This window comes from Phyllobates terribilis, unplaced genomic scaffold (assembly GCF_046119375.1).
Source record: "Phyllobates terribilis strain yellow unplaced genomic scaffold, ASM4611937v1 Scaffold_4__5_contigs__length_816908805, whole genome shotgun sequence".
NCBI classification, from domain to species: domain Eukaryota; kingdom Metazoa; phylum Chordata; class Amphibia; order Anura; family Dendrobatidae; genus Phyllobates; species Phyllobates terribilis.
In genome coordinates, this window is record NW_027362764.1 from 518,053,020 (window position 1) to 518,077,240 (window position 24,221).

At 40.3% G+C, this 24,221-nt stretch overlaps 1 protein-coding gene across 3 annotated transcripts in view; it reads left to right on the forward strand.

Moving 5' to 3' along the window:
• The window catches only part of CARMIL1 (capping protein regulator and myosin 1 linker 1), a 344,138-nt gene that overhangs the window by 156,947 nt on the left and 162,970 nt on the right, over nucleotides 1-24,221 (forward strand). For all 3 annotated transcript variants that reach the window (XM_073678871.1, XM_073678872.1, XM_073678873.1), the window contains exons 17-20: nucleotides 12,705-12,774; nucleotides 17,066-17,147; nucleotides 18,765-18,864; nucleotides 18,957-19,011. In XM_073678871.1, the coding sequence (XP_073534972.1) occupies nucleotides 12,705-12,774; nucleotides 17,066-17,147; nucleotides 18,765-18,864; nucleotides 18,957-19,011 (307 nt within the window). The remainder of the gene's footprint in view (nucleotides 1-12,704; nucleotides 12,775-17,065; nucleotides 17,148-18,764; nucleotides 18,865-18,956; nucleotides 19,012-24,221) is intronic.

The following is a 24,221-nucleotide window of genomic DNA, read 5'->3' on the forward strand; positions in this document are numbered from 1 at the left end:
ATACACACACGCATATACACACACTGTACACACACAGCCATATATACACACACAGGCATATACACACTGTACACACACAGGCATATACACACACTGTACACACACAGGCATATACACACACTGTACACACACAGGCATATACACACACTGTACACACACAGGCATATACACACTGTACACACACACAGTCATGTACACACACTGTACACACACAGGCATATACACACACTGTACACATAGGCATATACACACACTGTACACACAGGCATATACACACACGCATATACACACACTGTACACACACGCATATACACACACTGTACACACAGGCATATACACACACTGTACACACACAGGAATATACACACACTACTCACAGGCATATACACACACACTGTACACACAGGCATATATACACTGTACACACACAGGCATATACACACTGTACACACAGGCATATACACACACTGTACACACACAGGCATATACACACACTGTACACACACACAGGCATATACACACACTGTACACACACACAGGCATATACACACACTGTACACATAGGCATATACACACACACTGTACACACAGGCATATACACACACGCATATACACACACTGTACACACACAGCCATATATACACACACAGGCATATACACACTGTACACACACAGGCATATACACACACTGTACACACACAGGCATATACACACACTGTACACACAGGCATATACACACACTGTACACGCACACAGTCATGTACACACACTGTACACACACAGGCATATACACACACTGTACACACAGGCATATACACACACGCATATACACACACTGTACACACACGCATATACACACACTGTACACACACTGTACACACACACAGGAATATACACACACTACTCACAGGCATATACACACACACTGTACACACAGGCATATATACACTGTACACACACAAGAATATACACACACTGTACACACACTGTATACACACACTGTACACACAGGCATATACACACACTGTACACACAGGCATATACACACACTGTACACACAGGCATATACACACACTGTACACACAGGCATATACACACAGGCATATACACACACACTATACACACAGGCATATACACACACTGTACACACAGGCATGTACACACACTGTACACACAGGCATATACACACACTGTACACACATAGGCATATACACACAGGCATATACACACACTGTACACAGGCATATACACACACTGTACACACAGGCATATACACACACTGTACACACAGGCATATACACACACTGTACACACACAGGCATATACACACACTGTACACACAGGCATATACACACACTGTACACACACACAGGAATATACACACACTGTACACACACACAGGAATATACACACACTGTACACACACACAGGAATATACACACACTGTACACACACACAGGAATATACACACACTGTACGCACAGGCATATACACACTGTACACTCAGGCATATACACACACTGTACACTCAGGCATATACACACACTGTACACACAGGCATATATGCACACTGTACACACAGGCATATATGCACACTGTACACACAGGCATATATGCACACTGTACACACAGGCATATATGCACACACTGTACACACACAGGCATATACACACACTGTACACACACAGGCATATACACACACTGTACACACACAGGCATATACACACACTGTACACACACAGGAATATACACACACTGTACACACAGGCATATACACACACTGTACACGCAGGAATATACACACACTGTACACGCAGGAATATACACACACTGTACACACAGGCATATACACACTGTACACACAGGCATATACACACTGTACACACAGGAATATATACACACTGTACACACAGGAATATATACACACTGTACACACACAGGCATATGCACACACTGTACACACACAGGCATATACACACACTGTACACACAGGCATATACACACACTGTACACACAGGAATATACACACACTGTACACACAGGAATATACACACACTGTACACACACACAGGAATATACACACACTGTACACACAGGCATATACACACACTGTACACTCAGGAATATACACACACTGTACACACAGGCATATATACACACACTGTACACACAGGCATATACACACACTGTACACACACAGGCATATACACACACTGTACACACACACAGGAATATACACACACTGTACACACAGGCATATACACACACTGTACACACAGGCATATACACACACTGTACACGCAGGAATATACACACACTGTACACGCAGGCATATACACACACTGTACACACAGGAATATATACACACTGTACACACACAGGCATATGCACACACTGTACACACACAGGCATATGCACACACTGTACACACAGGCATATGCACACACTGTACACACAGGCATATACACACACTGTACACACAGGCATATACACACACTGTACACACAGGCATATACACACACTGTACACACAGGCATATACACACACTGTACACACAGGCATATACACACACTGTACACTCAGGCATATACACACACTGTACACTCAGGAATATACACACACTGTACACACAGGCATATATACACACACTGTACACACAGGCATATACACACACTGTACACACACACAGGAATATACACACACTGTACACACAGGCATATACACACACAGGCATATATACACTGTACACACAGGCATATATACACTGTACACACAGGCATATACACACACTGTACACACAGGCATATACACACACTGTACACACACACAGGAATATACACACACTGTACACACAGGCATATACACACACAGGCATATATACACTGTACACACAGGCATATACATACACTGTACACACAGGAATATACACACACTGTACACACAGGAATATACACAGAGGCATATACACACACACACAGGCATATACACACACTGTACACACACACATGCAGGCAGCATATACATAAAAATCCATACAAACACACAAATATTACAGTACCTTGGCTTGTCTCCAGCCCATACAGTGTACAGACAGGCTCCTAATGTGGGAGACTGCAGTGCAGGGCGCGCTGTGACGTCACTTTTAGCAGACTTGCTTCCCTGTCTGCTGAGTGTGACGCTGCAGTGCAGCCCCTGCTCTCCTGCTCCCAGGCCCCTCCCGCTACTGTCCTGGGCATCGCGTCGGTGAAAGTGCGTGCGCGCGCCCTTAAAGGGCCCACGACCACTTTTTTTTTTCAATTCTCCTGTTCTCTCTGCAAGGGGCCCGGGGCCCACCGGGAAATTTCCCGGCGCCCCGCCAGGCCAGACCGAGCCTGTGTATAGGTTCTTTATTTATGTGGTGAAAAACAAAATTCAAAGTTTGCTAAAAAAAAAAAAAAAAAAAAAAAAAAGGCGCCATTTTTCAAAACCCATAGCGCTTTTATTTTTCGGGATCTGGGGCTGGGTGAGGACCTATTTTTTGCGTGCCGACCTGATGATTTTATTGAAACCATTTTGGGGTAGATCCAATGTTTTGATCTCCCGTTATTGCACTGTTGCGATGACCAAAAAAACGTAATTCTGGCGTTTAGAATTTTTTTCTTGTTACGCAGTTTACCGATTGGATTAATTCTTTTTTTATATTGATAGATCAGGTGATTTCTCGTGCGAGGATCGCATGGTATCCTTTGTACTGGCTGGCACCTTTCCTGACCTGAGCTTGACAGCTGCATAGATATAAATCACGCTGTCATGCTCAGGTCAGGAGAGGTACCGGCCAGTCCCTTCAGTGCAATGCGATCATCGCACGAGTTATACAGCAGTGTGTCTCTGCCTTAACTGTCGTTTCGGTGAAACTTGCATGTTTGTATCTGCTGCCAGCTCCTCCCTCTACTTCCCCTCTCCATAGAGTGTTATGGGCTACAACTGCCATCTCTTATCTCAGTAATGGGAAAGTCTGTATTCACTGAAGACACATTTTACCACTGAATGGAGAGCTTACATCATCAAAGATCAGTCCAGGAGGAGAAAGAAATATATTTTATTTGTCAAAATATATTACAAAGTTTTTCTTCTTAATTTTAATGTGTACTGTTGATTTATGACATAAAAATTAAAATGATTATTGCCCTTTAAAGGGAACCTGATAATTGATACATGTATCAGACCGTTGCTGTATTTCAGCCAGGTATGTTTTACTCTGAAACGCTGCTGCATTTCAGAGACAAACATGCTTTAAAAGCTGCCTCGCTTCTCCCCGCCAGCTCCCCTGGACTGACAAATCTCTCCCTATACACACATGTAAGGAGAGACCTGTTCAATCGAATGGGTCTGCGTGTGTCAGTATCTCCGGTACGTGTGGAAGCTGTCACCACTCGTACCGGAGATACTGAGATGTGAAAGAGCCCTAAGTGTAGCTTCATTTTTCAAAACCTTTTTCAGAGCTGACTAACACATTTCTTTTGAGATTTGGGGCATTTTTTTTTCCTGAAAAACATTTTACTGGGTAGATGTGAAATAAAAACTAGTCTGCATAACAATCTAGCAGAGGATATGACGTTTTTATCTTTTCTTTGATGACGATATGTTAGGGTTTTGGGTTTTTCTTGTGCGTCGCGAACTGGCTTTTATTAATACCATCCTGTGGTCAATAACGTGTTGCTTGCTTGTTTCGACTTTTTTTTTCCCTCTGTACAGTGTTTACTGTATATTTTGATTTAATTTTATATTTTGATAGATCTGACCTTTCTGGATTTTGATACCAAATATGTTTACTTCTTCATTTTTTTAAATTACTTTATTTTAATAACATAGAAAGGGGGTGATTCTAGCTTAAAAAAATGAATAAAATATGAAAATATATTTTTCAAAACTTTTTTTTTTTTTTTTTTTATCCCTTTTACTTATATTTTTTCAGTCCCCATAGGGGACTTAAATCTGCGATTGTCTGATCATTTGTACTATAAACTACAGTATTGCAATATATAGTGAAAATCCCAATCTCTATTAAAGCTCAGTGTGGGGCTTCTCTTCATAGGATTACTAAGATGGCAGTGATGGGGGGCCTTCAGCATGCCCTCAGCTGCGAGGGTACCACTACACGTATCATTCTAGATTATAGCAGTGGCGCCTAATTGGCTAACCGCTCCAGTCACAGTTGTTAGGCACAGTTGCTGTCTATTTAGTTTAGCTAGCATCTGCCATGTGTGGAACGATCTCGGCTCCTGGGCCTACTTCACGCACTTAAACCAAGGTTGTCAACTTCACTTTTTTTTATTTTTTCTGGACAAATTGTCAGAAAATTATGGACCTACAATATATTTTACGGACACATTGGAAAACAATAATAAATCATTATGATTATCCGTTATGCATGTCTACCTTCCATAATTCTGATATGAAGACATTATATGCAATCACTGTAACCTGTAAAATTATGAGAATTCCAGTAAAAATAATCTAAGTTTCTTCAGCTTCAAAAAAAAATCATTGACACCATAAGAAAAAAAAATTAACGACAGGGCAAAAAAGTGCCCTATAATAACAGATTGTATTAGAATTTCTGGATGGTTGGCAACCCAGACTTCAACTTGCCCCATAACTGATATATCAGTCATGTGCCATTAAAGGGACTCAGTCAGCACAGAATGATCGTTCAAACCAAGTACAAGCGCTTGGTGCTTCATGCCGGGGCCAATCATTTAAATACACCTTCCCACCCACCTGCTTGGTTTCCATCTATCTCCTCTCTTGTCTGGCCTTATGAAGCCAGAGATGTCAATCAAAGTAGTGGGGGCTGGAGATGAGGGAAAACAAGCAGGTGTGAAGGTATACTTAAATAATTAGCCCCCTCTGTAAAGTACCGAGCGGTGGTACTTAGTTTGAACAGTCATCCTATGCTGACGAAGTCCCTTTAAGTGGTTGAATAGGACCTGTCACGTGCCATAAATATGTAATTTTTCTGAATCTGTTGTTTGTTCCTTGCCTCTTTGTTCCGAGATGTATCTTCTTCTTCCCTGTATGTAAATCTAGTCTCTTTAGCCTACTGGGTGGGGTCTTCAAGAAGACCTCCCATAAAGTAGAGTTGAAGACCATACCAACTTTGCAAAAAAGACTAGATTTACAAACAAGTTTGAGGGGGCCGTATCTCTGCAATGGAGAGGGGCAGGAACAAAGATTCACAAGAACAGCGGCATTGACAGCAGATAAAAAATGACATGTACAGTACAGACCAAAAGTTTGGACACACCTAATTTAAATATTTTTCTGTATTTTCATGACTATGAAAATTGTACATTCACACTGAAGGCATCAAAACTATGAATTAACACATGTGGAATTATATACTTAACAAAAAAGTGTGAAACAACTGAAAATATGTCTTATATTCTAGGTTCTTCAAAGTAGCCACCTTTTGCTTTGATGACTGCTTTGCACACTCTTGGCATTCTTTTGATGAGCTTCAAGAGGTAGTCACCGGAAATGGTCTTCCAACAATCTTGAAGGAGTTCCCAGAGATGCTTAGCACTTGTTGGCCCTTTTGCCTTCACTCTGCGGTCCAGCTCACCCCAAACCATCTCGATTGGGTTCAGGTCTTGTGACTGTGGAGGCCAGGTCATCTGGTGTAGCACCCCGTCACTCTCCTTCTTGGTCAAATAGCCCTTACACAGCCTGGAGGTGTGTTTTGGGTCATTGTCCTGTTGAAAAATAAATGATGGTCCAAATAAATGCAAACCGGATGGAATAGCATGCCGCTGCAAGATGCTGTGGTAGCCATGCTGGTTCAGTATGCCTTCAATTATGAATAAATCCCCAACAGTGTCACCAGCAAAGCACCCCCACACCATCACACCTTTTCCTCCATTCTTCACGGTGGGAACCAGGCATGTAGAGGCCATCCGTTCACCTTTTCTGCGTCGCACAAAGACACGGTGGTTGAAACCAAAGATCTCAAATTTGGACTCATCAGACCAAAGCACAGATTTCCACTGGTCTAATGTCCATTCCTTGTGTTCTTTAGCCCAAACAAGTCTCTTCTGCTTGTTGCCTGTCCTTAGCAGTGGTTTCCTAGCAGCCATTTTACCACGAAGGCCTGCTGCACAAAGTCTCCTCTTAACAGTTGTTGTAGAGATGTGTCTGCTGCTAGAACTCTGTGTGGCATTGACCTGGTCTCTAATCTGAGCTGCTGTTAACCTGCGATTTCTGAGGCTGGTGACTCGGATAAACTTATCCTCAGAAGCAGAGGTGACTCTTGGTCTTCCTTTCCTGGCGCAGTCCTCATGTGAGCCAGTTTCTTTGTAGCGCTTGATGGTTTGTGCAACTTCACTTGGGGACACTTTCAAAGTTTTCCCAATTTTTTTGCACTGACTGACCTTCATTTCTTAAAGTAATGATGGCCACTCGTTTTTCTTTACTTAGCTGCCTTTTTCTTGCCATAATACAAATTCTAACAGTCTATTCAGTAGGACTATCAGCTGTGTATCCACCAGACATCTGCACAACACAACTGATGGTCCCATCCCCGTTTATAAGGCAAGAAATCCCACTTATTAAACCTGACAGGGCACACCTGTGAAGTGAAAACCATTTCCGGTGACTACCTCTTGAAGCTCATCAAGAGAATGCCAAGAGTGTGCAAAGCAGTCATCAAAGCAAAAGGTGGCTACTTTGAAGAACCTAGAATGTAAGACATATTTTCAGTTGTTTCACACTTTTTTGTTAAGCATATAATTCCATATATGTTAATTCATAGTTTTGATGCCTTCAGTGTGAATGAACAATTTTCAAAGTCATGAAAATACAGAAAAATCTTTAAATGAGAAGGTGTGTCCAAACTTTTGGTCTGTACTGTATATGGAAAGTTACAACAGTTTTTAACATCAGTCTGCATTTGTAGCCTGCATCGTACTGTACATTGGCCATCAGTCTGTGTACTCTGGATCTCCTCCATTGATTACAGCAGTCTGGCCCTATAATCTGAATCCCCCATAACAGGCTGAACTACCTTGTAAAACAGTATTCTGTATGTTTAGTTGGGGTCTCACTCCGTAACTTCAGTCTTATTATTTGGTCTAGACTGCCGTGTACAGCAAAAAGGTGGTTTACATTACCTCGTCAACCCATAAAGTTTAGACCGCTGTTTTACAACGTTGTTGTCTGTGTAATGCACACACTACCATCTTACCTACAAAATTAAAGGGATTTTTTGTCAAAATATATTGATGACCTATACACACTATAAGCCATCAATATGAGATCGATGGGAGACTGCTCTGCAGTACCTGGGAGCGACCACTACGCATTCAATGTGTTTACATCGACTGCTGCTAGAGCTTGTAACAGCTGGTTGATGAGGGTGCTGGATGTTGGACCCCCACCGTTTTGGTATTTATGACCTATCTTAGTAATTGGTCATTGATATATTCTGACCAGGCAAGCCTTTTACAGTGCAGCTTTGGTTAATAGATTTGAGTCCCGACTGGGAGACTCACGATTTTAATAATTTAGAAAAACTCTAACACTTTTATTAGGGGCGTGAACAATACTTTTCAGCACACACTGTACAACTCGTATTGCATAGATTTACCAGGCTTTAATATTTCCAATTTCAAGGCAGATTTTTTAATTACCTATCCATTGAATTCTCCGCCATTCCAGCACTGCTGCTCCAGTGGTTCCAACTGGTCCCACAGTTGTGACGCCCTGTCCATCTGTTACCTGACTGAAATGGCTATATACTGGCCCCCGCACGCGGGTGACTGATGGAAGGGATGGCATCACTGCAGAGCTAAGAATATGTAATTGTTAATTCTTTATTTTTTAATATTCCCTAATCTAAGGCAGTTTTTTTTTTTTAGTTTTGGAAAACCCCTTTAAGCCTTTATTTTTTATTTGCTATCTAAAGCTATGTGATCTGACATTACAATTTTAGAATTACATTTTTATGCTTAACATCAGCATTTTCTTTTGACAACCATTCTAATTTAAAAGCGTATTTTTCATCCTGGTCTTAATCCTGTTTAATGGCACAACAAAATGGCATAACACTCATAGATGTTTTGGACAAAATTAAATGTTAACACATAATTAAATTTGTAGTTGGCTTATTTGCATAAGTAGAATATCCCTGTGGAAATTGCACAGCACAATGACCATTGAAATTATAAAGATTCGCACAGCTGCAAGAAACCAAGCCTGATCTCTAGTGCCCTCAATTATTCACATAGTTATTCCATGCTTTGCTATAAAGAAACTCTACAGCTATACATGCTTCCCATTAAAACATGTCCAGGGGATCTTGGGGTCTTCACTACAACAATTGGTTTAGCACTAATTATTGTTTTTACCCAAAGCACAAAAGAATTCATATAAAATATTGAGAAATCACTGACTGTATGTTGGATTTTATTTCTTTGCCTGTGTCTTGAATTATGTTTTAGCAGACTAGATTAAGAAGTAGGTTGATTTTATTATTGATTAAAAATGTTTCTTTAAAATAAAAATCCTTAAAGGGAGTCTGTCCCTCCTAAACCGTCTGTATGGGCATATAGGTCATAGGAAGCTGAATAAAATGATACCTTGATATCTGTGATCTGATGTCTTATTCCAGCGAAATCCATGATTTTCTTATATGTAAATGAGCTGTTAAGATCTATGGGCCGGACACTGATCTGCATGAGAATCTGCCTTGAGATTATATTAAATACAAGGTGGAGTTACCACTGTGATATGTAATGACTGACAGTCTGCTCTCCTGATCTCACTGCAGAGCTGTGTGTGATTATACCGGACAGGTTTATATCTGCAGGTTCCAGCTCACAGGCAGAGGTGCAATAGTGTTGTAATACAGCAGAGCTGCAGCTGCTAATATGTTTGTAAGGAGACCAAGTTCAGTTCTACTGTTCTGTGTTAGTTATGTGTCTCACACTGGTAACTCCCGTTTTATTTTTAATCAACTCTGGAGGTCGATTCTTATGCAGATCAATGCCGATCCATAGACTTTAACAACTCATTTACATATAAGAAAAACTTGGATTTCTCTGGAATAAGACATCAGATTGCAGAGAGCAAAGTATCATTTTATTCAGCTTCCTATGACCTGCATGCTCACATAGACCGCATAGGAGGATTGATCCTTCTGACAGATTCCCTTTCAAAGTTTTTGCTTTTTAACAAAGACAAATATGTTGAAGACATAGTCACGGCTTAATATGCATACTTCGGGCAACCATGTAAAAATCAGACAAAACATTACCTAGTGCTACAATACTTGACAGGATCGGTACAGGAATCCGAACTAGTTTTATTAAGTTGATAACTTATTACTTATTAAAAATTCCCACAATGAAATCTTTGCAGTTCTAACTGGTCACACAGTGGCTATATGTAAACAATATGGTAGCAGGTTAAAGTAGTTGTTTAGGACTGACCTATTGACTTATCCTATGGATTGGTCATCAATATGTTAGGATTAGGTAGCTTATCAATATGACTGGATGTTTTTTGATGTCGCGCTGTTCAAGACATCTGACCACGGCAGCCAATCACAGGCTGTGGCATTCCAGCTTCTGGTAGAATGGTGATGTATTCTCTTCCTGTGTCAGTACAAGTGCCTGGACAGCCTGCTGGATCCATCTTATTGCCTTAACAATTTTTTTTTAGGTACCAACAGCTAATGTACGCCCCATAGTTTCTACCTGACACAAGCCATCATCCTTCCCCTCTGTGCATGACTTTGTCAGTGGATATAGTCACAAATGCCCTACATCTAATATCATCTGGATAGGCATGGTCATATATTATGTGACAAAGTCACTGGCAAAGTATTGGAGGGGAGATATGTTTCACTGAGGCTATTGGCTTCAGTGATCTGAAACCTAGAAGATTAACCCCCCTGAGCACTTAGTGCGCTGGAGCAATCTGCCATTTTAAGGGCTGGGTTTTATGTGAATAACTAAAAAGCAGGTGGGAGATTGTTCACCATATAAACGCCACCTTGGGGTGGAGATGAGATAAATAGCCAGCCTTTTCAGTCATTAGGTGTGCGGTGTTCCTGGAGGCAAGCGCTCCATAGCTCTGTTTATAGTGTAGGCTAATGACTGAACCTTGATATGTTTGTTTCCTGAGTGGGCGGATCCCCGCAGTTACACGGACTGTGCTGTTTGTTTTATTTTCCCTTAGGCCAGAAAGGCCGTGTTTATTTTTCTAACTCTGCACTGGTTTATGCGGTACCCTTAGTAAACCAGTGAGAGATTTAAAGAGACAGTATTCCTGTGTCTACCGCTGTGTGCAGCCGAGTGAGCCGATCTAACACAATAGCCTAGAGAGGCATTTCCTCTGATGTGATTAAGAGACAGACTCTCTTGAATATGTCATAGTTTTGTCATCACAGGGGTTTAAGCAGCAGGTAACCCCGACGATGTTCAGGACATTTAGGAACCAAGACTTATTTTAACGGACCGATGATTGTGCATGCACGGCCGCCTCAGAATTGAAATTAGCAGAAGATGCATTAACCTTTAAGTGAAGAGCCCATTCACCTCACTTTGTAAATCAGTGCGGGGCCCATTTATTCTTCAACTGTGTGACAGCTTCGATCACAACTTCACCATTTGAGACATTGCAAAAGTTCATTTATAAAAATAAATGTTACTTGTTGAAGATGTGTAAATATTTTTATTTTCATGTTAAAATTATGGCAAAAGCTGTACAGATATATAAAAATAGAGGTGAAATAAGTATGAGAGCTTTGCGATAAAGAGATAGATATAGGGAGATTGATTAAATATGAGTGACAGGTGGATGATATAAGCGATATGTAGATAAATATAGAAGATGGATAGAAAAATATAGGCGATGGTGATGAAGAGATCGATTTGAGAAAGGTGGGAATAAGAGATATTAAGTAGATGGATAACAGATACGAGAAGTACCGTATATAGGCAGATATTTTTAAAGCAAGAAACAAAACAGACTCTGCTATATTCACCATCCCTGGGTCCAACTTTGTCTCCACCACTGCTTTTTATAGTCTGTAACGCCGACATCACATCGACACTGCTGCAGCCAATCGGTGAGCTCAGTTCTGTCCGAGTAGACCTCACAAGCTGATCTGAGCTCACTGATTGGCTTTAGCACTGTCGACATGATGTCAGCGCTGCACATAACAGACCCCAGGAGCTACAGTGAAAACTCCCCTCTGGACCTGGGAGCAGTGAGTAAAACATTTATTTATTAGAAAAAAAAAAAACTATCTGGATCAGGAGTTTTCTGAAGCCCCAAAAACTCCTCTAAGTGGACATTAGGTAGATATATAAGCTCTGATATTAGATTAAATGTAGACATTAGATGGATATTACATCAATAATGTTACATCTATAGATATTAGACAGTCATTGTTACATTGATTATGGCTGACAATCTTTTAAATGTGCAAAATATTCCATGTGGTGATACAAGATCATTATTTCACAGTTTCTATACCAGCTTCAGTCAAGTGTGAAGAAACACCATATGTCTGCTGTCTGCTGCACGATGTTGGCTTTCGCACCGTAGACGGCATACCACATTTTTACATATAGATAACTGTTATCTGAGATAAATGGCTGCATAGGTATAAATGCTATAATATCTACGCAATAACTCAGTAGGTGAATTTTATATTACAGAGCTCTGTTACTTGGCTTGGCATGTAACCTTAACCTAAAGGAGGTGTCCCTGGATCTCAGTAACTGTGAGGTAAGAGACCCCAATGTCCGTATATTCCCAATTATTTTTCCGTATGCACATTTCACATAAATAGGTCAGTAAATATCTGCTTTTTTGTCTTGTGGACTATAAGTATACACTTCAGTATTGTAAACAGTATTCAGTATTTTATTGTGGTTTAGTTATGCTTTTCTAATAATCATCCTACTGTTTGAGAACCTGAAGTGGTCTTACTATAAAAGACATCTTCATTAGTGTCAATGAATGGATTGTGTGATGGCTCACCACTGAGTTTTCTGTTTAACCTGTCATGTATTATTGGGCTGTTATTAGCCACTGAAATATAGAATTGTTACTTTTAGAGCTTTGGATCATTTACCTACATTAACAATTTACAATATTTATTTAAAGGACTTTTCCAGTGCTTTCATAGTGCCCCTTCTGGCAGACATCAGTAATGTGTGTACATGCGAGTACTTACCCATAGCTGTGTTCTGCTGTTTTCAGCGCTGCTCCTGTCCTCTCCTGTATCATGTAACTTCCATTGTGACCAGTCAGCGTCTTCTGTTTGGATCCAACGTCACTTTCTCAATGTAAGGCCACGCTCACACATTCAGTATTTGGTCAGTATTTTATATCAGTATTTGTAAGCCAAAACCAGGAGTGGAACAGTCAGAGGAAAAGTATAATAGAAACACGTCACCAATTCTGTATTTTTCACCCACACCTGGTTTTGGCTTACAAATACTGAGGTAAAATACTGACCAAATACTGATGGTGTAAACGTGGCCTAAGTCTGAGATTCAGAACAAGGCTCTCATATCCTTACATTTAGAAAGGAAGTACCGTAATGGTCTGTGGTGCAAGGAAAAGCTGCTGTCACACGATACAGGAGAGGTCCCGAACAGCGCTGGAAACGGCAGATGACGGCGATTGGTTAAGTATTTTAATGCTCACACTGTACACACATTACTGATGGCTAATAGAGGGGTCAATAAAAAAAACTGCTGGGGTGTTTAATTGCTTTTCCCACCCATTTTTAAATTTTAGGCATGACAAATGTGTGTGTTAATAAAGATAGAATGGGTCGCACCAAAAAAAAATGTATCAGCCTTGATAGCTTACAGATTTTTATGGAATATAAATCAAAAAATATGTTCTAAATGTATCTGTTTCCACTTGACAAATATTTTATTTCTACTTTGCAAAATAGAATTGAAATCTACTTGAAATTTACATAAGTAATTATAAAGATGCTAGCATTACATTTGATGATGACCTCTAACTACATGAGTGTTTGCTCTTTATGAATGTACGCACGTGGTCAAAATTGTTGGTACCCCTCGTTTAATGAAAGATAAACCCACAATGGTCACAGAAATAACTTGAATCTGACAAAAGTAATAATAAATTAAAAATCTATGAAAATGAACAAATGAAAGGCAGACATTGCTTTTCAACCCTGCTTCCACAGAATTTAAAAAAAAATTAAAGTCATGAAATAGGCCTGGACAAAAATGATGGTACCCCTGAAAATAATGTGACAAAAGGGACATGTTAAATCAAGTTGTGTCCACTAATTAGCATCACAGATGTCTACAATCTTGTAATCAGTCAGTGGGCCTGTATATAGGGCTACTGATACTCACTGTGCTGTTTGGTGACATGGTGTGTACCACACTCAACATGGACCAGAGGTAGCAAAGGAAAGGGTTGTCTCGGGAGATTAGAAAGAAAATTATAGACAAGCGGTAAAGGTTAGAAGACCATCTCCAAGCAGCTTGATGTTCCTGTGACTACAGTTGCACATATTATTCAGAAATTTAAGATCCATGGGACTGTAGCCAACCTCCCTGGACGTGGCCGCAGGAGGAAAATTGATGACAAATCAAAGAGACGGATAATACGAATGATAACAAGAGTCCAGGATAATTTGTAAAGAGATTAAAGGTGAGCTTCAAGCTCAAGGAACATCAGTGTCAGATCGCACCATCCGTCGTTGTTTGATCCAAAGTGGACTTCATGGGAGACGACCAAGTAGAACACTATTGTTGAAAAAAATCATAAAAAAGCCAGACTAGAATTTGCCAAACTACATGTTGACAAGCTACAAAGCTTCTGGGAGAATGTCCTATGGACAGATGAGACAAAAATGGAAGTTTTTGGCAAGGCACATCAGCTCTATGTTCACAGACGGAAAAATGAAGCATATCAACAAAAGAACACTGTCCCTACTGTGAAACATGAAGGAGGATCTGTTATATTCTGGGGCTGCTTTGCTGCATCTGACACAGGGTGTCTTGAATCTGTGCAGGGTACAATGAAATCTCAAGACTATCAAGGGATTCTAGAGAGAAATGTGCTGCCCAGTGTCAGAAAGCTTGGTCTCAGTCGCAGGTCATGGGTCTTGCAACAGGATAATGACCCAAAACACACAGCTAAAAACACCCAAGAATGGCTAAGAGGAGAACATTGGACTATTCTGAAGTGGACTTCTATGAGCCCTGACCTAAATCCTATTGAGCATCTTTGGAAAGAGCTGAAACATGCCATCTGGAAAAGGCAACCTTAAAACACGAGACAACTGGAGCAGTTTGCTCATGAGGAGTGGGCCAAAATACCTGTCGAGAGGTGCAGAAGTCTCATTAACAGTTACAGGAATCGTTTGATTGCAGTGATTGCCTCAAAAGGTTGTGCAACAAAATATTAAGTTAAGAGTACCATCATTTCTGTTCAGGCCTATTTCATGAGTTTAATTTTTTTAAAAATTCTGTGGAAGCAGGGCTGAAAAGCAATGTCTAACTTTCATTTGTTCATTTTCATAGATTTTTAATTTACTATTACTTTTGTCAGATTCAAGTTATTTCTGTGACCATTGTGGGTTTTTCTTTCATTAAATGAGGGGTACCAACAATTTTGACCACGTGTGTGTGTGTATATGTATATTATTGCTGTATCAGGCATATTTGGGTCCTTTACAAGGAAATAGTCCACGCTGCTGAACTATGTACTAATTTCCATCTTGTACCCTATTGCATACATGTGGCCAGCATCTAATGGGCACTTAAATACTTTTTCATGAAGTGCAATTAATATTTGGGGACCACACCATTGTGCCTACAAGAATTGAAGGGTTCTCCACTGAGCCATTTTTGCATAAAGTCCATTAAATATGAGGTTTTTGTTGTATAAGTTTCATGCAGTTGGGTGGAAACCCCCCACACATGTAAGCTTGGCACCATATTTACCTGAGCCCCTCCAGCAGTACTATTACCTGTACTGGCTTGATGGTGATCGTGCGTATTGACTGTGCATAAGAAGGATTTCTTTTCTGCATTTTTAACTTCTGACTTCAAAGTAAAACTTAGCACAAGGTATTAAATAATGGACTTGATTCCCATCAGCCGGCCTAGTAGTGAAAGCCTCATTAAGACTGTTACATTTCTGTTCTTCTACATGCAATATCTCCTGTGTACTTATCTCTATCTGCTTTCCCTGTCATGCTTCCTAAGCTCGGTCACTGTGTAAGTACCTTCTGTATCTTATCTAAGCTTCCTTCATACATTGCATAGCTCTGTATGTATTGAGACAAACCTAATAATCTCTTACGGTTAACTATAAATAAGGTTTTTGTTGTATTCTGTCCTCCTGACATTAATTTACTCGTACGGAACTTTCTGTAGCCTCCATGTATGGAGCCAGCGCTGCATAACTGATTGAGGCCTAGCTTTCCAAGTCCATTGCTTGAATACAAATGGATTTCTTTGTGAAGCCGATAGTCATTTATTATACTTATCAGAGCATGAATATTCTCAAAACTACCTGCTTTATAGAACCGCTCCTGCTTGTTATGCCAAGCATTATACATTTATCTTTGGTATGGGAATAAGTTGTGTTTTTATACGAGTTAATGACTTTTAATATGAATCTGGTCTTCTGCAAAATATTCATTTTATTGTATAAAAATTAGAACAATACTATTTTAGCTGCATTCCAAGATCAGTAATGTGTGCGATACTTGCTATCTGGTAATTGTGTCTGAGAGTATTCTACAACATAAAATGGAATTTTTTTATGACTTTGCTCAAACTGATGTCATGGCTTTTACACTAGTCCTCTTCAATATGATGGATCCATTTTTTTAAATTCATCTTGATGGATTTTATTGACTGATAACGGTCTGTCATATCTTGAGTCATGCCATTGAATAGAATAGTGCAGTTTGCTATGTTCATGAAAGAGAAGTTTAAAAGAAGAATAAAGGATATATAAACCAATAATTTAAGGTCTAAGCTGGCTTTTTTTTGTCTTTTGGGCTTAGTTGAGATCCGGTGGAGCTCAAGTTCTGGAAGGCTGTATAGCGGAAATTCATAATATTACCAGCTTGGATATATCAGATAATGGTAAGTGATATTCTGCACATTGCATCTATGTTGGCAGAAACTCCTGGACTGGATCTCATAACTTGCAGTAATGTGACCTTATATGTCAGAAGATGGTGCTACACTTCAGTAGCTCCGAATAGTCATGGGAGGCGTCAAGGGAACACTTCCCAAATGAAAGTACATCACACAATTGGGGAGAGTCATAAATCTCTTACTTTATAGTGAGGAATCTGTTAAAAAATAGAGATTGCATTTGCCTGCAGGACAATTGGAGGGAAATCTGTTTCAAAAATAATATAAAGTTTTTATTACGAATACAAGAGAAAAGATTAGATTCTTGATTTGTCTGTGTTTTTTTTTTTTTTTTTCTTCGATGCAATAATCATACTAATGTGTCAAAAATCACTTGGAGAATTCTCATCTTACTATGTGATGGCGTATCACTAAGGTTTAACATCATCAAATGATCAGCGGGGATCTGAACGCTGGAGCTCCCACTAATCCTGAGAATGAAGGAACACTTTCCCTACACAGACTAGTTGGTCGAGAGTGCTGCTGTGCAGGTACAAACTGTTACAAGATCACAGCGCTAAAGTAACACACAGTACCTGCACTGCAGCGCTCTCGACCACCTAGTCTGTGCAGGGAAATGCAGCCGGCCACCTTCACATGAATTAAACCATACTGTAACGGTTGGCCTGGAATGCCTCTGTTAATGGAGGCAACACTATGATCCCTTCACTCTCAGGATCAGTGGGGGTTTCTCAGAGGTTGGACCCCACCCCCCAGTGATCATCAAGTGAAGTAATCGCCTAGCCATTTGCCATCATTTACTAAGATGGGATACTTTGAAGTGATATATGTTGTTTAAGACTGATTAGTAAATTTTGTATGGAAAGAAAAATCATTGCAAACACCATAATAAATGCAATTTTTCCTTGTACTTTTTGACAATCTTTTCTAAAGCTATCTCATCACTTGGGGCTCATTCAGATGTCAGTTTTTCGCGCACACATTCTATTAGTGTTTTTCACATAAGTCGTACCTATTCTTATAGTCTAAGGGCATTTACATGTCTGTGTATTTCCAAATCATGGAGATCCAAGTCACAGATCAATCTCACAAGTCTGTGGGTTATTGAAAAAATTGTTCAGTTCTCGGAATCTTTTCATCATGATAGATCACAAGTGTTTGACAGGAGATGCTTGAGAGAACTTCTTTGATGAAACTCTGATAGTAAAAACTGACGCACTGATGAAAATCTTCTCCGAAACACTGATAAATAGTAGTCCAGTTTATGCATTTTCACTGACACCTGAATGAGGCCTTACTTATACGATAATGCCCCTTTAATGACTGCCGATAAGTAGTCTTCTCCCAATAGTGTGATGCTTAGTCCCTTTATAAATACTCTCATAAAGAAATTGCGGCTGAACTCCATATACGTATTCACTTATTTCACATGTTTTAAAAAGTGAATTTTGTTATTAAATCAAGTACTAATGTTCTTACAAGCAAAAATCAATTCTCGCTTAAAATCCTCTTTTTTGATCTGAAGATAATTTCCATCCTGGTTGAAGAGATGCATGTGTTTTATGTCTTGATTATTTTGATACCACATTCTATTCTCCACAGGTTTGGAGTCTGACCTCTCCACTCTTGTAGTCTGGCTCAGTAAGAACAGATCAATAAGACACCTGGCATTGGGGAAGAATTTTAATAACATGAAATCCAAGTAAGTATTTTTCCTTTTTCTTCTTTCCTCTGTACTTTTGCACCACATAATTATTTGAGAGAAATACAGTGTTTCTTTATTTGCCTCTGTAGAAATCTAACTCCTGTCCTGGACAACTTGGTTCATATGATACAAGATGAAGAATCGGTAAGTAATGCATTTAAACTGACCCCAAAGACCCATAGACCTCAATTGTACTATTGACTCATCAGTTATCAAACTGTATGGCTCATGCCCGTGGAGCGCGAACGCCTCCGCAAGCAATTACTACAACCAGGCTCCTTCATCAATAACTGTTCTGGCAACTTAAGAATCCTAGTACAGACATTGTATAAAACTATTGTATCTACTGAAGACCATCCCAATCTGTCGGGAACACGCAACACTGCCAGACTACAGCCCTGAAATCCTTATTGTTTTGGTAGACCCACTTTTTACTGTTAAAAGAGTTTTAATACAATGATTCTCAGATTTCCCTTTTTTCACTCCATTGTTTGTGGGATGTATTCCTTTCATCCAACATGGGAGTTATGTTCAGGGGGTTCAGTGGTGCCATACATACTAGGAAGAGGGATTAGGGGAGCAATACATACCAGGAAGAGGTATGAGGGGGGGCCATGCATACCAGGATGATTGATGAAGGGTGCTATACATACCTGGAAGAGGGATGAGGGGGTCCATGCATACCAGGAAGAGGGATGAGGGGGGCCATGCATACCGGATGGGGGATGAGGACCACGTATAACAGGATGAGGGGGCCATATATACCAGGAAGGGGGATATTAACAGAATTGGGGGACATTACCCCTATAACAGTGTCAGCAGCAGACCTCTTCCCCCTTAGCAGTGCATCATGACCACATTTTTTGCTTACATTTTTTATTTATACTTTCCCCCTCTAAAAGCTAGGTGCGTCTTATGGTCCAAAAAATACTGTGTGTGTACATATATGTATGTGTGTGTGTGTGTGTGTGTGTGTGTGTGTGTGTGTGTATACATACATACAGCCATACAGCTCTGGCAAAAATTAAGAGACCACTGCACTGTTTTGTAAAAATCGTCATCTCTCCATGTCTGACAGCCATTCCATTCCAGTGTCAGTTGAATTCCAACCAAAGTACACCTCATTCTACTTAATGTGCTTCTGATTAGGTGATCACCTGAAACAAATCTTATGTAACGAGGGAAAGTATAAAAAACACTGCTGTGGTCTTCACAATCCTCTAGGACAAGCTGGATGGCAGAACAAGTGCTAGGAATAGCCCAAAAGTAATTTGAATGAAAAAAATACTTTTAACCATGCCAAAGGAGTTGAAAAGAAAAGTTTTGAGTGAGGAAAAGAAGGGCTCAATTCTGGCTTTACTAGCAGAGGGATACAGTGAGCGTCATGTTGCCTCCATCCTTAAAATTTTGAAGACTGCAGTCCATTACAACAAGGTCAAGCAGCAGACATTGGGGACAATAAAGCTAGCCTGCAGAGGGTGAAAGTGTGAAAGCGACTCTCTACTGAACTGACCGGGATGACAGTCATCTTATTCGAATGTCACTCAGCAACGGCAGGATGACATCAAGTGACCTACAAAAGGAATGGCAAATGGCAGCTGGGGTGAAGTGCACGGCAAGAACAGTTCGTAACAGGCTCCTAGAGGCCTCAAGTCATGTAAAGCTAGAAAAAGCCTTTCATCAATGAGAAGCAAAGGAGAGCCAGGCTGAAGTTTGCCAAAGACATAAGGATTGAACCATAGAGGACTGCAGTAAGGTAATCTCTGATGAGTCTAATTTTCAGCTTTGCCCAACACCTGGTCGTCTAATGGTTAGACTGGAGAGGCATACAAGCCACAGTGTCTTGCACCCACTGTGAAATTTGGTGGAGGATCGGTGATTATCTGGGGATGCTTCAGCAAGGCTGGAATTGGGCAGGTCAATCTTTGCGAAGGACGGGTGAATCAAGCCGCATACAAAGTTATCCTTGAAAAACACTTTCTTCCTTCTGCTCAGGCAATGTTCCCCAACTGTTTTTTCCAGCAGGACAATACCCCATGCCACACAGCTAGGTCAATCAATGTGTGGATGAAGGAGCACCACATCAAGACCCTGTCATGGCCCGCCCAATCTCCAAACCTGAACCCCATTGAAACCTCTGGAATGTAATCAAGAGGAAGATGGATAGTCACCATCCATCAAACAAAGAACTGCTTAAATGTTTGTGCCAGGAGTGGTATAAAGTCACCCAAAAGCAGTGTGAAAGACTTGTGGAAAGCATGCCAAGACACATGAAAGCTGCGATTTAAAAATCATGGTTAGGCTATATGCCCACGATGCAGAAATGCTCAGGTTTTTTTCCTGAGCGTTTCTGCATCTCCCTGGCAGAAAAAAACGCATGTGGATTGTACATGCGTTTTTCCTGTCCGGGACAGGCGGATGTGAAGCGTTCTTCACATGCATTTCCGCATGCGGGTTGACAAGCGCTTTTCCCATTGATTTTAGCATCACTTGGAAAGTGCTTGTCAACTTGGTCACACTATATAAATCCATTCAACCGGCATGGATTTATATACTGTGACCGAAAGAATGTTTAAAAATAAAAAAATAAATCTATACTTACCTTCTGATGGTCCCCGGAGTCTTTATTCGCTCCGTCCTGGCTTGCCGGCAGCTCGCGGTACACTACACTAAAGGACCTGCCGTCACATGACTATGACGTCAGCGCAGGTTCTTCAGTCCAACGCGAGCTGCCAGCAAGGGAGGACAAGTGCAGCTGGGGCCGTCAGAAGGTAAATATGATATTTATTTTTTATTTTATTCTTTTTTTTACAGGTACTATGGTACCGGGGTCTGGAGGAGAGTCTCCTGTCCTTCACACCCGGATACCATCCACACATTGAAACACATGGATTCCGCATGTACAGATGTAGTGATGCGGAATCCATGCGTTTCAATGTAAGTCAATGGCGGTGAAAACGCAGCACTTCCGCAAAATAATTGGTAGTGCTGCGTTTTTTTCCGCAATGATAATGCGCAGCGGAAATTTCCGCAGCATGTGCACAGCATATGCGGATTATCATTGGGGAACATGGCAGGCCTTCTACCATGCGTTTTTGCCGCTGCGGAAACGTTTAAAAAACGCATCGTGGGCACACAGCCTAATTCCACCCGATATTGATTTCTGAACTCTTCCTGAGTTAAAACATGAGTATTGTTGTTTCTAAGTGAATAAGAACTTGTTTTCTTTGCATCATTTCAGGTCTGAAAGCACTGTTTCTTTTTTATTATTTTGACCATTTCTAATTTTCTGCAAATAAATACAAAATTTTTCGCTTTGAATTTCGGAGACATGATGTCAGTAGTTTATAGAATAAAACAACAATGTACATTTTACTCAAATACTCCTTTTGTTAATAAGGAAATAATTGAACAGACACCATGATTTTACATTTGCCCATTTCCCATTGTGTTGCTGTGATCCTATTATCTATAGACAAAGCATGAGAGTGCATTATTGGGTATCATTTTTCTTTTGCTTAAGTCACTTAAAAGGTTTTTATTATATATAATTAGTGCTGCAATAGGTGCGCACATGTCATTTATATACTTTGCATGAGGAAGTTTAGAAGTAGGATGATGATTTTACTTCTCACATCTAGGCATGGACCTCTATAGACATTAATGTATGAGCTGCATTATGTATTATTGAAATTCTTTTAGTTTTTAGAAATGTAATAACCCACAACTGCACAATCCCAGTTATATTACAACAGTATATCATATTGCATTGCGTTACATTGAATAGCGCCTGCCGGTCGGCGTCTATCATCTAGTGCCTGAATCTCAGCCGCAGGACATTCAAGCATTCTGGGCATGTCCTGCTTTTGAGGACAGTAGAAAGAGTGGTTTGAAGAACAAGTATATAGCTTCTTCTAAAAAATAAAGGGACAATATCTGAACTATTAGACTTATTGGTTAAAGTGGCTGATCTCCTTTCCTCCATACCTTCGCTTACAGCAAAGTAAGGCAATTGCAGATCTGACACCACAGCCTCTCTGCAGTGCAGGTTAATGGAGGTTCCAACATTTCACCCTGGGAAGGAGATGATGTTAGATTTACTCCCACCACAATAGTCCGTTTTCATTACTTTCCCAGATTTGTTTTTCTTGGAGTCATATTCTGCTCCTTTAAGCAGGTTTCTAAAGTAAATGCAATATGCCAGATTAACCTGCTGGAGAGATTAAACATGCCGGAACGTTTCAGTTAAAAACCTGCTTTTCCCCACAGAGAGATTTTATAGCGTCTCCTGATTTTTTTTTTTTCTTCAAAGCCCTGTATCAAGTAATATCCTTTTTATTCCTAGTTTTAATGGGTAACTTTATCATTACTTTTCATCCCTGAGAACAGAGGAGAACGCTTCTGGCTCACTTGCCATTTGAGACGGATTTTCTTTATTTCTTTCATTTTTGGGGGTCACAAGCTACTTTAAAGCATTTAACACTTGGCTGTATGTTGCCTGTTCTTTTTTTTCTCTGACCCCTGATGATGTGAAGTGTTATAAATTATATAGCACCACGTTCTATAAATATTCTCTCAGCAGGGTATTCCTTAGTGTGTTTTGTGTGATCTCAGACATTCACACATAGAAATGTTGTCACATGAAGACAGCCAAGTGAATGGGCTAAGATGACTAAAGGGTAATTCCTGCCATCCAAATCGAATACCTCTTCATGACCAAGAGAAGATTTATTACGCCTGAAGATTTTACTTCAATAAAATATAAAAATATCTTCAGTCCAGAGTTCATGTTCAGGAGTGTGGATATACTGTTCACATGAACAAATCCAACTTGAATGCTGCTGGAAATATGTGTGTAATAATTAAGCAGACCACACAAAGGACTTAAACTGGCCATACACCTTACATAGCGGTCTACCGAGCTCTAGTGTGCGGTCATCCATTCTTCCTAACCCAAATCTCCATACACATACATGTTCAGCCAAGTGTGCATGTGCTTTCATTGGGGAAAGAGTCGTTGGTACACCCCATGCACATTAGGTGGCTGGTCCCACTGAGATCGGCAAGTTCATTGAACATTCTTCTAATGTATATAGCCACCTTTTTATTGCCGCATTTTTTAGGGGCTAAATGCCCTTTTATGGTTAATGACGGTCTAACTCAGGGATGTCAAACTCAAACACAGAGGGCCAAAATTAAAAACTTGGACAAAGTCACGGGCCAACCAGTATACAGTATATTGGGCACAGCATAGTGCTCCAAACAGAATAATGGGCCCCACATAGTCCTCTATACAGAATAATGGGCCCCACATAGTCCTCTATACAGAATAATTGGGCCCCACATAGTCCTTT